Here is a 13,308-nt window from a genome sequence, read left to right as displayed (position 1 = left end):
GCATGTATTATGTTGTATCTGTATTCTGGGCCTAGTTATGGAAACCCTGTTTCCCATTCTTATCATAGACTCTTTGCATTTATTCCCAAGTAGTAGGAGGTACTATATGGGTAAGTAAACTGTTTGTCTGTCCTTCTGTTAACCAAAACCTTAATGCAATGCTTTGAACTGTAAAAATAGGTCAAGTTCGATGTAAGTATATGATGTATGAGTTGTTGTCGTCAGGGGTGAATCCAGACACTTTGAAAAGGAGGGTTGCCAGCCGGAGTTCCTCAGATAAAGGCTAGTGCTAGGACATTATTTACCATTTTTGTCAATTTTACACATTAATAAGTGGATGCGCCACTCATTGCCCTTATCTATGATAGGTTGTGAGATTGTTTTCACTTCAGTAGAGCAGCTTAAGTTTGTTGTTAAAAAGGTAGATAACAGCTTAAGATGAATGTGTTTATGGTAAAAAATGGTATCATGCAGAGATTCCTTGTCAGTAATGATGCAATAAACTGTTCATTGTCATTGGTGCACAATGTTTACTTGTAGAGTCTTGTATTTCAAAGTAAAATAATGAGGTATTATAAAAGGAGTGCAGTCTATTTCAAAATATTTATTGCTACAAGTTAGACAGGTACAAGTTTGTACACTAGATTGATTTGTACATCTCGCATGAGTACTGGTTACACTTCCAAGCGAGTAAACACTGAATAGTAAACGCTTTACAATCTGTCACATGGGCACAGTAGAATGCACAGTCTGTCTCGTGAGCTACAGCTGAAACTTTGGTATGAGCAATGTGCATTACATACTTAGGGAAATCGTACAGTTTAGGTGGCCATACTCGTTCAAACAGAACTTTTGGTGGTTGGTTAGAACTTTCTGATGTATTTGCAAGATCACTTACGATATAAGTCATCTCCAGTGCTGAAAGAAAGAAATCGTACTTTAAAATAGCCTGGAGTTAAATTAGAAGGTATTAAGTATATTTGTTTTCAATATAAAGCATGAATTTGATCCATTATGATACTGAAAACTTAATTTAAAGTCTGATCAGGCTGTTCTGTGGGCTGGGATTTTCTTACGGGCTAGACTATTTTCTCCTTGTCAAATTTGTAAATATGCTAGTGTCGAAAATTAATATAAACGGTAAAAATACATTTTGGAAAAAAAATATTGGTTTTGAATTTAACAACTTCCATACATTTTGAATTGTAAAAAAATAAGATAGTTGATCATCTGCTGATAGGTGAAATAGCAAGACTGGTACTCGGCTTTACTTTCTTTTTTTATCCCTTCGCAACTAAAAATTTACCCCTGTCAATACTAATCAGTACGTGGGCTGATATAACACCCCGTACACTCCCACTCATCAATCAAAATATGATTTTCAGGTACCATTATACCTCCCATTTACGAATCTTTTTTGTCGCCGAAAAATAAACTGCAGCATTTTTGTATTTTTTGGCTACTTTTTATATCTCGTTGAGGCAAAAATCCATTTTTTACGGTTTTTTTTATTTTTCGAACTTCTTCCTTCTACCAAACGAAGATAACGGACATATATATGTATCATCATATAGTCTAATATCTCAGCTTTACAATGATACCAAGAAAGTTGCTGTAACACTTAGGGCTTTGGGGTAAACTGAAAAAAAAATGTACCCCTACACCACCGAAAAATCGCTTAAATTGACATATTTTTCCATGACAAAACCCCTGGAGTATTTACGCTTCAGTAAAAATGGCTTATTTTGGTATTTTCTGTTTAGTATTATCACAATTAATACTTCTGAGGTTCTTTTGATAAAGTTTGGCGATTTTCGTGGTCAGAATTTATCAAAAAATGCGAAATGGGATTTTCGATTTTTCCGTAAAAAGACATAAATTCGACTCTACAAGTCATTCCTCGATTGAGACGTCTCAGATTTGGTATCACTCGATAGATATTCAATTTTCTACATAAATAAACCACGAAAAACTAAGTTTCAAGAAAGAATTTTCAAAACATATTAAAAATTTTACCCCTACCCCTTGAAAACTGGCTTCAGTATCAAACAGAATTCTCATTCACAGCCTACTGACACCGTAGAACTCATATTTTAGGCATTCATAATTAAGATAATGATTTACCCAACATATCTGATCAATTCAGGCGGTCAGTTTCCTTTTAGGGTGTCAATTACTATAAAATCGAAAGAAGGGAATTTTCAGAATTTCATAATTTCTTCTACATCACCAGTAATTGTCATTTTTTTTTTTCAAAATACTGTTGATTAAATAATCTTTTGTGTGATACGGTACATTAAAATAGTGTCTTAACTTCAAAATTAGCCCAAGTAATAAATATTTGAACTTTTCCAAAATAGGAGGAAAATTGCCACCCCTACCCATAAAAAAATACCTCAACATGAACTTAAATATTAGTTTTTGGCGTATAAACGGTGTACAATACACATGTTAGGTACTATTGTTTTAATTATCGATGTATCCAACATATCTTCTCATTTCAGGCGCGTATTTTTCAGTTTCAATGTGACAATAATGAGTATTTCATGAAAAGGGGACTTTTCGGAATTTCATATTTTCTTCAATTTCACCTTTAATAGGCATTTTTTTTCAAATACCGTACTTCAAACAGGCTTTTGTATACTCAAATACAACTATATAGTGTCTTAGCTTTCACATTAGCCCGAGTAATACGTATTTGAACTTTTCCAAGTCCAATTAGGTAAAAAAACTAGCCCATGAAAAAAAGTAGCTCAACGTGAACCCAAATGTTAATTTTTAGCATAAAATAGATGAAAAAAAAGTTGGTTATTAGTGTTTTAATTATCGAAGTATTCAACATGCCTGCTCATTTTCAGGCGCGTATTTTTCAGTTTTTATACGACAAGAATGAGTTTTTCTTAAAAAGGGGAATTTCGGAATTTCATATTTTCCATTTCACCGGTAATTGGCAATTTCTTTCAAGTACCCTACTTCAAATAAGCTTTTGCTTAATCAAACATATCTATGTAGCACTTATTATATACACTGTAATAAGGAGCCAAAGGAATCCCTGTCAAGGAAGAGAAACAGTTGGAAACTATTTCAAATTGTCTCTCTTGTCGTATATTTTAGTTTTTGTTTACCTTGTGAAATGGAAACATCCAAATCCAGAAAGGGACCCGTTAAAACTGTCTTTATTACTTTATTTAAAGTCAATTCCTTCGGGTAAATTTCGGCAGTGTATTTGAAAAAAGTCAGGGTTATTCAGCGCAAAAATACCATCAAGGTAACGAGAAGTATTATGAAAATTGTCCATTAAACGGATACAAATGCTGTCAAGAAGAAAACTGGCTGAATTAATCATGTCTCCACAGGTTCAGTAAGTATGATTTTTATATTTATCTCGTTCGTCGGAGAATTACATTTCTTTATTACAGCAGGTATGTTTTTGATATGTATTATCGAAACACCATTTGATTAATAGATAAGAAAATGTCTGTTTGGAAGTGTGATGTAAATTGTAGAGAAATCATAACTGTCCACATTTTCTACGGGTTTGTCCAAACCATGTAATTTGTCCCAAACTTCCAGCGAGTTTTTCACACTCCAAAAATAGTCAACATCATTATATTCATAGACTTTATTACAATAATGCATCATTAGTTCCTTCAGTTCAGTTAAAACACCAGTTAAAAGGACAGAAATTAAGTTGTAGTACTCCTACTTGACGCTGTGATGAAACCGAATGTGAAGAGATTCTTGTGTTAAGTCCTTTCTTGACCATTTGTGTTTAGTTAGCATGTGAAACTAATATGATTCCTTATCTAGATGTTATGTATTTGTTTTGGAAGAAGGAGGTATGTCTTTCAAAGGAAACCAAGTGAGACGAATTGGGAAACCAACTTACATGTCTTACAAACAAATCCATCCAAATTTTGCCAACAATCTCTGAACACCATTTTACCATCCATACTCAATGCCCCGCATAGGTTGTCGTTTGATTCAGGGGTACCTGCTACTATAAAAGATACTATTATTAAACTAAATTAATAATATTCTTACATACAAAAAAAAACAAGCAAAATTGAGCGTTCACATCATGACATATCGAAACTACGCAGACTTTCTGTATCGCACTAGAACTATAACAAATAGGCTTCTGGAACAGGGTTATGTTGCTACAAGATTTAAGTCATCACTACAGAAGTTTTATGGTCGTCATCATGAACTCGTGGGTCTTATGGTGTATCCATCTACACCATGAAAACTGATTTATTCAACGTGTCATAGTTTTCCTTTCCTCGTTTGTCTACCCGGACTTGACTTTTTATGAGCAACTCGGTGGGTGTTTCTAGAAAAGCAGAGGTCGCTTACCCTACCGGTGCACCTGGTCCATGCTCCCAGTTTTTAGTGGAGTCGGAGTTGCTCATTTGCTTTTGTTACTTTGTATGTATGATTTTAGTTACTTTATGTTATTTTTTGTGTATGTCCGTTTTCCATGTCTGGTCATTGTTCCTGGGTTGCATTCTTTTGATTACCGCTATAACCTTGGTTCCCTTGATTACTCTTTGACCAGATTCATTACTTAATACCGCTCTAACAAATTTTCAAAAAAGAAAAAGCTCTTTCACTTGATTTGGTCCTTTTAGTTTTCGGGTAGATTACGAGTATGAGAGAGACAGCTTACCCCCAGAGCGAATGTCTGCTATGGATCCATCTAGCCACGCCCATTCTTTTTCTTTATTGGTCTTAGAAACCAGACCTATCCATACCATGTCTATGCTCCCTGGCTGCAAATAAAGATCAAATAGTGTGTAATGTTTTGTACACTTTCTGTTAATGCATAAGTGAGAAAATTGCAAAAAGAAAAAGCAGATTGGCGGATAACCAAAGTTTAAAGTTTTAGAGATCGTCTACAAAAGCTTTGTGGAGGTGTTTTTGGATTACTTACTGGAATTAAGGTATTGGTAATGAACTGCGATTCTTCATCATTCCATATACTAGCTAGGGACGAATGCTTGTATGTGTTACAGATTTCTTTGGCACCGACTGCGTCCATAGAATGCGGACTATACAGATAGCACATCTGTTGATAGTACATCCAACCTTTTCTACATCCCTCTGGTGTGTCAGTAGAGGCTGCAATGGATGCTTTTTTTTTAGTAGTAAAGACACAAAGAATATTTTACAGATCACTAAACTTGATACAGAAATGCAATGAGAAGACCAAAAGCTATATCTGTAATTTGTTCAAGTTTTGGAAGCGTATCCATAACTACTGATTAATGCATTTGGTAGACCACAGATATGACGTTACTTTTGATCGTTTCAAATACAATAACTGAGAGGTTCCTACGAAAGACTAACTCGTAATTCATTCAGTTCAAAAATTCTATAATACAATGGAGCATCGAAAATTGTAATTTTACGCAATTGAAAGAGTAATCATGAGAACCAAAATTCCAACGGAAATCAAAAGAACTTATTCCAAGGACGAAAATCAGACAAGAAAAGCAGACATACACAACAAAGAACATAACACGCAAAATGAAACAAAAGTAAATAAACAACCCGGACTCCACTAAAAAATGGGGGCATGGACCATGTGCACCGGTAGGGTAAGATAATTTGTTCAGAAAGCTTAGTCATTAACAAAAGATGAAACCAATTACAACTTTAACCTTATCTCTTTAGACACACGTCCTTTTTTTCTTCAAAATTTTATCAGTCAGAAATAAGTGTTCCTACAGTTGTTTTTTTTTTTCTGAACAAAAATAAGACTGAATTAATTGTGACTTACCTAAGACAAGAAGACATAAACCAACAGAGCATACCAACCACTTCATCATTGTGGGTCAGATCAATATCAGTACGGTATGATGTATTCCTTGCCAAAAATCATTTCTCTAACCACATCGATTTCTCCTCCCAAATACTACCATTAAAATTCAAATACATCACAGCTTTAGTGGGAAATTAGGATATTGGCTAAACATATTTGTCTGATTATATTTCATTACAAATCTCGACTCGCTGTTGGATAGAGTCTTGATATTGCAAGATATTGAAATTTTACGGAGGAAATGAACACAATCATTGGATTTCACCCGGAAAACTTCCCGGCTTTGAACAATTTGATTAACGATGCGTCCAGAAGTCAGAAACTTTGCTTCTGGTGAAAGCTTCTTTATCAGTAAATAAGCAGATTTAAAATCACCATCGTATGTCAAATCCAGAATGCAGCTAGGTTTTTAAATTTTGGAAAGGCAATCAGAGGCGCTTATATTATCTTTAACATTGCTCAAATGTTATTGGCACGGAGTTAATGTCTGCATGGGCTCGAACGATGACTGGAGTTTCCATAAACTTCACTTAACAAATTATTAAAAAAAAATAAAATTTAACTCTCTCGATCTTGGACAAGAGTATATAGCGGCCGATGTGTAGCTGTACACAGCTCGATCCCATCATTATATCAACTTTTTAATGTTGAAATTTATATCGATTAAATTATTAGAATAATTTTGAAAAGTGCTCGCTTTTCTTATCACAAAACGAATAAATTTTAGTATAACTACTTACACTTCTACACTATAATATCATACATCGATATTTGAAGTCAGCCAAAATATAACAAATAACAATGAATTGATATGTGCGATTGATTGCGATTCATTTGAATTATGTTTCCAATCTGTAATGTTAGTTATTTCCCATATTTACATGTAAGAATGAAATCAATATTTCGATTTTTTTCTCCTTTTTTAGTCGCTAGTGTAGTTAGCGACTTTTTGCACTCGTAATTTCAGCACAGTACATTCGTATGTATATGATTTGCATAATCACATATACCACTATACAACCTTATGGTACAGATGTGTTCCATAGAACCGTCATTTCTAGCTTCGAATTCATACAAGACAGGGGCGGGTCCAGGTAAGGGCGTAATGGGCGTACGCCCCCCCTTTAAAAAAAAAAAAAAAAAAAAAAAAAAACTATCGTTATAATCTGCTAGTATTGTATTGAATGATGGCAATTTATCATATTCATTAATTAAACACATACTCTGATTTCTTTTTATACTGATTCCCCAATTTGATGGGTCATCATCAACCGTAAAATGTCGTTTCTCGGAGTCCGGCGTGTTCGACTCTGCGATTAGTATCCATTGTTGTTGATGTGATAAAGAATTCGCAAAAATGTCGATGTCAAAAACAAAACGTCAAAAGACCTTAAAATCGTATCAAGGTGTCTTGGACACCTTTTTTAAACAACCAAAACGGTAAGTAAATCAGTATAATACATGAATTTTGGTTGTTTTGTGTGACACTAACTTCGATTCCCCATAGCCATTAATGGAGAAAACTCGGCATAAAAAATGTCACACCCTGACACTTTAACTATAAAATATACATGCTCCAAGTCAGGAACCGTTACATTAGTGCAATTCTCTATTATTTTATGTTTTTAAGCCAAAAAAGGTCCAAAAATTTTTTCGCCTCGCTTCGCTCGGCGAAATACTTTAATCTACGCCCCCCCTTTCAAATATCCTGGACACGCCCCTGCAAGATCAAAAGGTACCTCTTAGATACCAAACTTTTTTACTTCTATGAGAGAGAACATTTACATCAAAAAACGAAATGATCGGTTAGTATTGAACTTTCTGTAATATAGCTGAAAAACGCCTAATCTCAGATTCAGAGGCTGCCTGTTGCATTCGGTCATCACGGTTACGACGTCACCCGATTTTAAAATCTAAATAGAGATTGAGTTCGGGCTCGTGCCAAGTTTGTTGATCTTAGCTCATTGTAACACTATAACAATTAAGTTGATCAAAGACTGAAGTCTTCAGAGTCGCTAAAAGTCAAATATTCACTGTCACTGATTTTGACATACCTCAAACATCCGAAATGCTACAAATGCGATATGCTCTAAAATCGGGTAACTTCCGCTAAAATTTTGGTTCCCTTGATATTAATGCGTACTCTTTCGTACCCGTTATGACCCGAATGGCTATATATAGATAACGGTGTCCTGGTAATATATATGACCTTTATACAATCAGTTGTAAGGAACGCCTGTGTTTGAATCTGAAACTGGGTAATATTACATTAATTCAATGCTAACGGATCATTTTATCTTTTAATGTAAATTCCCGTTATAATACAAAAAAAAAAAAACAACAAACAAACAAACAAACACGCATAGATATGTGTATGATATGTTTTAAAGAAGGTGAGTTGTAGCGATCTTTGGGTCGCTTATGATATTGACAGTAACCAGTTTATGAACCAGATTTAGCAGCTGGCAATGAATATTCATAAATATCGGGGCGTGCTAATGACCCATATAGCCTCAGTGCCTGAATCGGAAACCGGGTAATGTTCAAAGCTAACTGATCATTTCATGTAAACTTCCCGTTCTCATACAAACAAGAAACACAAGTAGGACACACGTGTATGATATTTAGTAAGAGGTACATTTTTTCATCTCGTATGAAGCTAGAACTATGACACTGTGGCGGTGAACACGGCGAAGATCTGCTGGATTATGTGGCATATAACTACACATTAATGCAAATCATATGCGCATATTAAATACAGAAATTACGAGTGCAAGAAGTCGCTAACACAATTTGCGACTTAAAAATGATAGCACTCTCCGTATATCCGTTACATCCTTCATTTCGTGCATTATAAAGCTAGAACATCGTTTCTTCTAGGAGATAACTCGACTGTCTTTTTGGATATAAACCACTAAAATCACCAAAAATCTTTCGTAACACAGTGTTAGCCAATCATTTGCGAAATATGAGTGACGCCGACAATCAGCTGACTGCGCCTATACTTGGTTTAATTTTCGTTTTCGTGCTTACACATATACTCAATATTGATAGACCCGGTTTGCACTCATATGTGTAATACATGACGGACTGAGGTGTTTCTTAACGTTCCTGGCTATCGTTTGGGGTCTCTCACGGACGGTGTAAAGCATCAAAGCGTTTACACAGTCCCGGGGCATAGTCAAACCCGTAAATGTGGGTCATTATGTATTCAGGGAAATTAGTCGTCATGTGACCACGTTCATTCATTAAATTCATAAGAAAATAATGCATTATCACGTGATTTTATGTCGATCGGTGACCTGGTTATTCAATGCTATATACAGCGTTGTATAGCCTACAGCATCATTTGCTGATTCTTTGACCCCGCAAAATACTTGTTGGGATAAAATCATCACTTTCCAGTGCATGCCAGTGAAATTGATGAGAAATTTCCAAGACCTACAAAAAATAATGTTATGTTTCCGAGCACTATTCCAAAATTCTAAAATTTTGTAGGGTCGGTAGGTAGGGATTTTTATTTTCACTTGATATTTTTGAAATGAAATAAATCATAAAGATACAATAACAAGAGACTCCCAGGAGCCGGAATCGCTCACCTTGTTGAATTTTGCCTTTCAAAGGCATTAAATTAAACAAGAAGTTGTCAAACAATTTTGACTCAAGAAGTCTTTGGTAGGACTATCACAAGATCTTTTCAACAATTGAAAGTTTCTTTTAATCTATCATAGTTTTCAAAATACTGACTGAAAACTATTTAAAAAAGGGTCACTTCTCCCTTATAAGGACAATAACTTTTACAAGGAGTCCTTTTGTAGTCCTAATAATACGGATCATTTCAGCTATGGAAAGAATTTGGATAAACCTAACGGTTTTGGAGATATATGTGAAAAACTACTGTCTGACCCCTATGTTCTATTTGTAGTAACAGCGGCCATGTTTTTCAACAAATCAAAAATCCCCACATCAGTTCTATGCAGTATACCCAAGATTTGACCAGAGATAGATCTCATCATGCTGAACACTTTTACGCGTGTCAGACTTCAGATAAACCTAACGATTTATGAGATATATGTGAAAAACAACTATCTGACCCCGCGGCGATATTTTTCGACGAATCAAAAATCCCCACATCAGTTCTATGCAGTATACCCAAAATTTGACCAGAGATAGATCTCATCATGCTGAACACTTTTATCCCCATGTCAGACTTCAGCTAAACCTAACGGTTTAGGCGATATATGTGAAAAACTACTGTCTGACCCCTATGTTCTATTTTTAGTAACGGCGGCCATGTTTATTGACGAATCTAAAATCCCCACATCAGTTCTATGCAGGATACCCCAAGGAACATTCATACCAAGTTTGGTTCTAATTACTCCAGTTGTTTCATAGGAGAAGAGTTTTGTATAATTATTAACGACGACGACGACGACGGACGCCAAGTGATGGCAATAGCTCACAGGCCTTTGGCCAGGTAAGCTAAAAAGTAAATATGCAAATACTAAACATATAATAGATTTCGTCCACAGTGTAATCGCTTTTGGGATTCGGCGCATGAGTAATTTTTTTGTTTTGACGAAGGTGGTAATAAAAGTATCTCAAGTGCCGAATTCCAAAAAGCGATTATCCACGACCAAGATCACACTCATGGCATATGTGTTTCAATTTTCTTTTTTTCTGAAAGACAATCGGCAGAATTTTCACGTTATTTTTTCTTCAAAATTTCAAATGAAGACTTATGAGTAGTGGGTCTGAAGGAGGGTCAGTAAGGTGACCGGAAACATTTTTTAGGCCTAAACGGATGGTCTATTTTTTATCCTTTGCTACAGAACTGTTTAACTATGACTGATGTAAATTCTTAGCAAATCATACACTACTAATTTGGTCCTAAGGAAAGTAATTGACAGGCTTTTAGGGAACTGAAAATGGAGCATGTCCAAATCCCGAATTTGCCTATATATCATCCTCCGAAGTCAGGGTTTTGAGTCCACCCTCGCTCCCTCAAATCCCTGACATCACTCATTAATATTTAGCGGGTATCGTCCACCGCCATCTAGTGAGTTACCTAAATTTAACCCGGATCCAAAATCCAATCAAATCACTCGTAATAGAAAATCTTCGATATAACTTACAAAATGGCTACATACACATAACGTCATTTTTTTTTCGCCTAAGATTCTAAACAGAATCTACAGTTATCATTTTTAGTCATAATGAATCATTTGTGACATCTTACAACTATCAGTTACTCGTATCTTTGTTTAGAGTGGCGTGAGATTTAAATAGCCAATTAATTGACTTGGTTAAGGGATTAATTCTTTAGCCGAATCGGTTTGTCGCTGGCTTGTCACCGATCGGTTTAGGGCTCGATCCTCGGTGGCGGAGTATAATTTTGGGAGTCAAATCATGCTCTCCCGTTCGTTACATTTGGCGCCCAACCAAAAACCCCACGAGGTTTGGTTAGCTATTGAGCTAGTGTTAGAGTCCTTCGTGGTACGAAGACACTTAATGTGGGGGAAATGTGGCAAGACGGCCTACCTGCGTTGTAGAAGGTAGTGAGTTTAAATAGCCAGTTCATTGACTTGGCTAAAGGATTAATTCTTAGCCGAATCGGTTTGTCGCTGGCTTGTCACCGAGCGGTCTAGGGTTCGATCCTCGGTGGCGGAGAATAATTTTGGGAGTCAAATCATGCTCTCCCGTTACATTACCTTTCCACGGACATTTAATATCAAATCGATTTTCATTGGTGCTTCGCACCCGGAGAAGCAACCAATCGGAATTGGCTGGACGGTACCCGCTAAATATGAATGCGTGATGTCATGGGTTTGAGGGAGCGAGGGTGGACTCAAAACCCTGACTTGGGAGGATGCCTATATATATGAATTCTTACCATATTAGAATTAGGGCCATCAATGTAACTGACAAATACCACACAGTCCGTTTCTGCTAATCTTTAAAAAAAAAAACCTGAGAGCCAAGAATTTTACCAAGCTAACCTACATAAACTGAAATGTCAAATCCTTATTAACATGACATAGCAATCCAACACATTTATTGATATCAGTAGATACTTTGTAACACATGTTAATATAAACATTTATAAACATGTGCATAATTCAATTATTGATTTCAGTGAATGGACGATGAAAACACGTTCACCTTATCGGTACACCTGGGCCATGCTCCCAGTTTTAAGTGGAGTTCGAGTTTCTCATTTGCTTTTGTTACTTTGTATGTATTATTTTAGTTACTTTATGTTCATTGTTGTGTTTGTCTGTTTTCCATGTCTGGTCTTTGTCCCTGGATTACATTCCTTTGACAAAACGTGTGTATGTTCAAATTTGCTCTTTGGGCAATACCAGTCTGCGTCCATACTTGCCCATCGGGCAATACCAGTCTGTGTCCACACTTGTTTAAAAAAAAGAATACATTTATTTTGCTAGTAATGCACCAATGTACGATGTCAAAAGATGTGAAATGGAAAAGAACATGAATGTACATTATCAATCATCATGCTTACATAATCTTCCTTAAATCGACCAAAAATCTTCAAGTTTCACTCACTACAACTTGTGATTTTTTAAAATTCTGAACCAAGTCCATACTTATATCTACGCCAGGGTTCATGATGAAAATTAGAAAAAAATCAAATTGATTGGGAATTAAGTTTGTTAAAGAATTGAGTTAGCCTGGATATTGAAAGCAAGCCAAAATCAGTGGCATATAATATCTGACGATTAGCGACTTTGAAGACTAGTCTTTGATTTATTTTAGACAATATGGTAATCTTTTTACTGTTGTTGACCTGTTATATTTTGTATTATTGATATAATGTGTTTACCAAAAATGGTTAATTAAAATAAATGGTTATTATTTTGAGAGAGAGAGCATTGACTTGTTTGTTGAAGTTAATGTTGAAAAAAGATACAAATTGTTGTTCACGATCTTTCACATCCTCCGTAATGTTCAAGCTGCAATGCTGATTGTCCTGTTCGCGACGATCATAACAATTTGATCGGGATCCAATTGATCATTAAGATCTGTCGTTTTGTTTTTTTTATATACGAATCTGAAATGGGCATTACAATTTGGTAATGTGGGTATCATATGTGGTAATGTCCTGGGTTCACCATGTTTTAATGCCTTCATGACTAATGAATACCATATGATCACATTTTTGACCGATATTTTGTTTTTCCTTGAGGTGAAATAGTATTTTCAACTTTCACTTCCAGTTATGATATTGTAGTTTAAAATATTTAAAAACTAAAACGGTGTTGCTGATTTTAAATCACTAGGACCATATAATAGTGTGAAACATCTTATCGGGTAAAAGAAAAAAAATCGTGTATTTCGACTCATTTTTTTCACATACATGTATATGTCAATTCTATTCTTCACATTTACATCCGCTCGTGTGAGACATTAAAACCCCATTTGAGTCAGTTGTCACATATACATATGCATATAATTGTGTGCCC

The 13,308-nt window shown here is 35.4% G+C and overlaps 1 protein-coding gene across 2 annotated transcripts; it reads right to left on the bottom strand.

The window, feature by feature from the left end:
• Window positions 1-589: 589 nt before the first annotated feature.
• On the bottom strand, window positions 590-11,554 carry LOC148630164 (snaclec echicetin subunit beta-like). Of its 2 annotated transcripts, XM_088562105.1 has the most exons (6): window positions 11,536-11,554; window positions 5,783-5,917; window positions 4,934-5,121; window positions 4,670-4,772; window positions 3,890-4,000; window positions 590-918 (listed from the first exon to the last, which is right to left on the bottom strand). In XM_088562105.1, the coding sequence occupies exons 2-6, from the start codon at window positions 5,829-5,831 to the stop codon at window positions 641-643; spliced, it is 729 nt and encodes a 242-aa protein (XP_088418231.1). In that variant the 5' UTR covers window positions 5,832-5,917; window positions 11,536-11,554; the 3' UTR covers window positions 590-640. The 2 variants fall into 2 exon arrangements, with proteins under 2 accessions (XP_088418231.1, XP_088418241.1); XM_088562115.1 differs by lacking the exon at window positions 11,536-11,554 and having other exon boundaries at window positions 3,890-3,997; window positions 5,783-10,704.
• Between the last annotated feature and the right edge of the window lie 1,754 nt (window positions 11,555-13,308).

Source organism: Perna viridis, chromosome 1, assembly GCF_037379345.1.
Source record: "Perna viridis isolate PV_CMFRI_1.1 ecotype Kerala chromosome 1, ASM3737934v1, whole genome shotgun sequence".
Classification (NCBI taxonomy): Eukaryota; Metazoa; Mollusca; class Bivalvia; order Mytilida; family Mytilidae; genus Perna; species Perna viridis.
The sequence above is the reverse complement of the archived record's forward strand: the minus strand, read 5'-3'. Positions and strand labels throughout refer to the sequence as shown.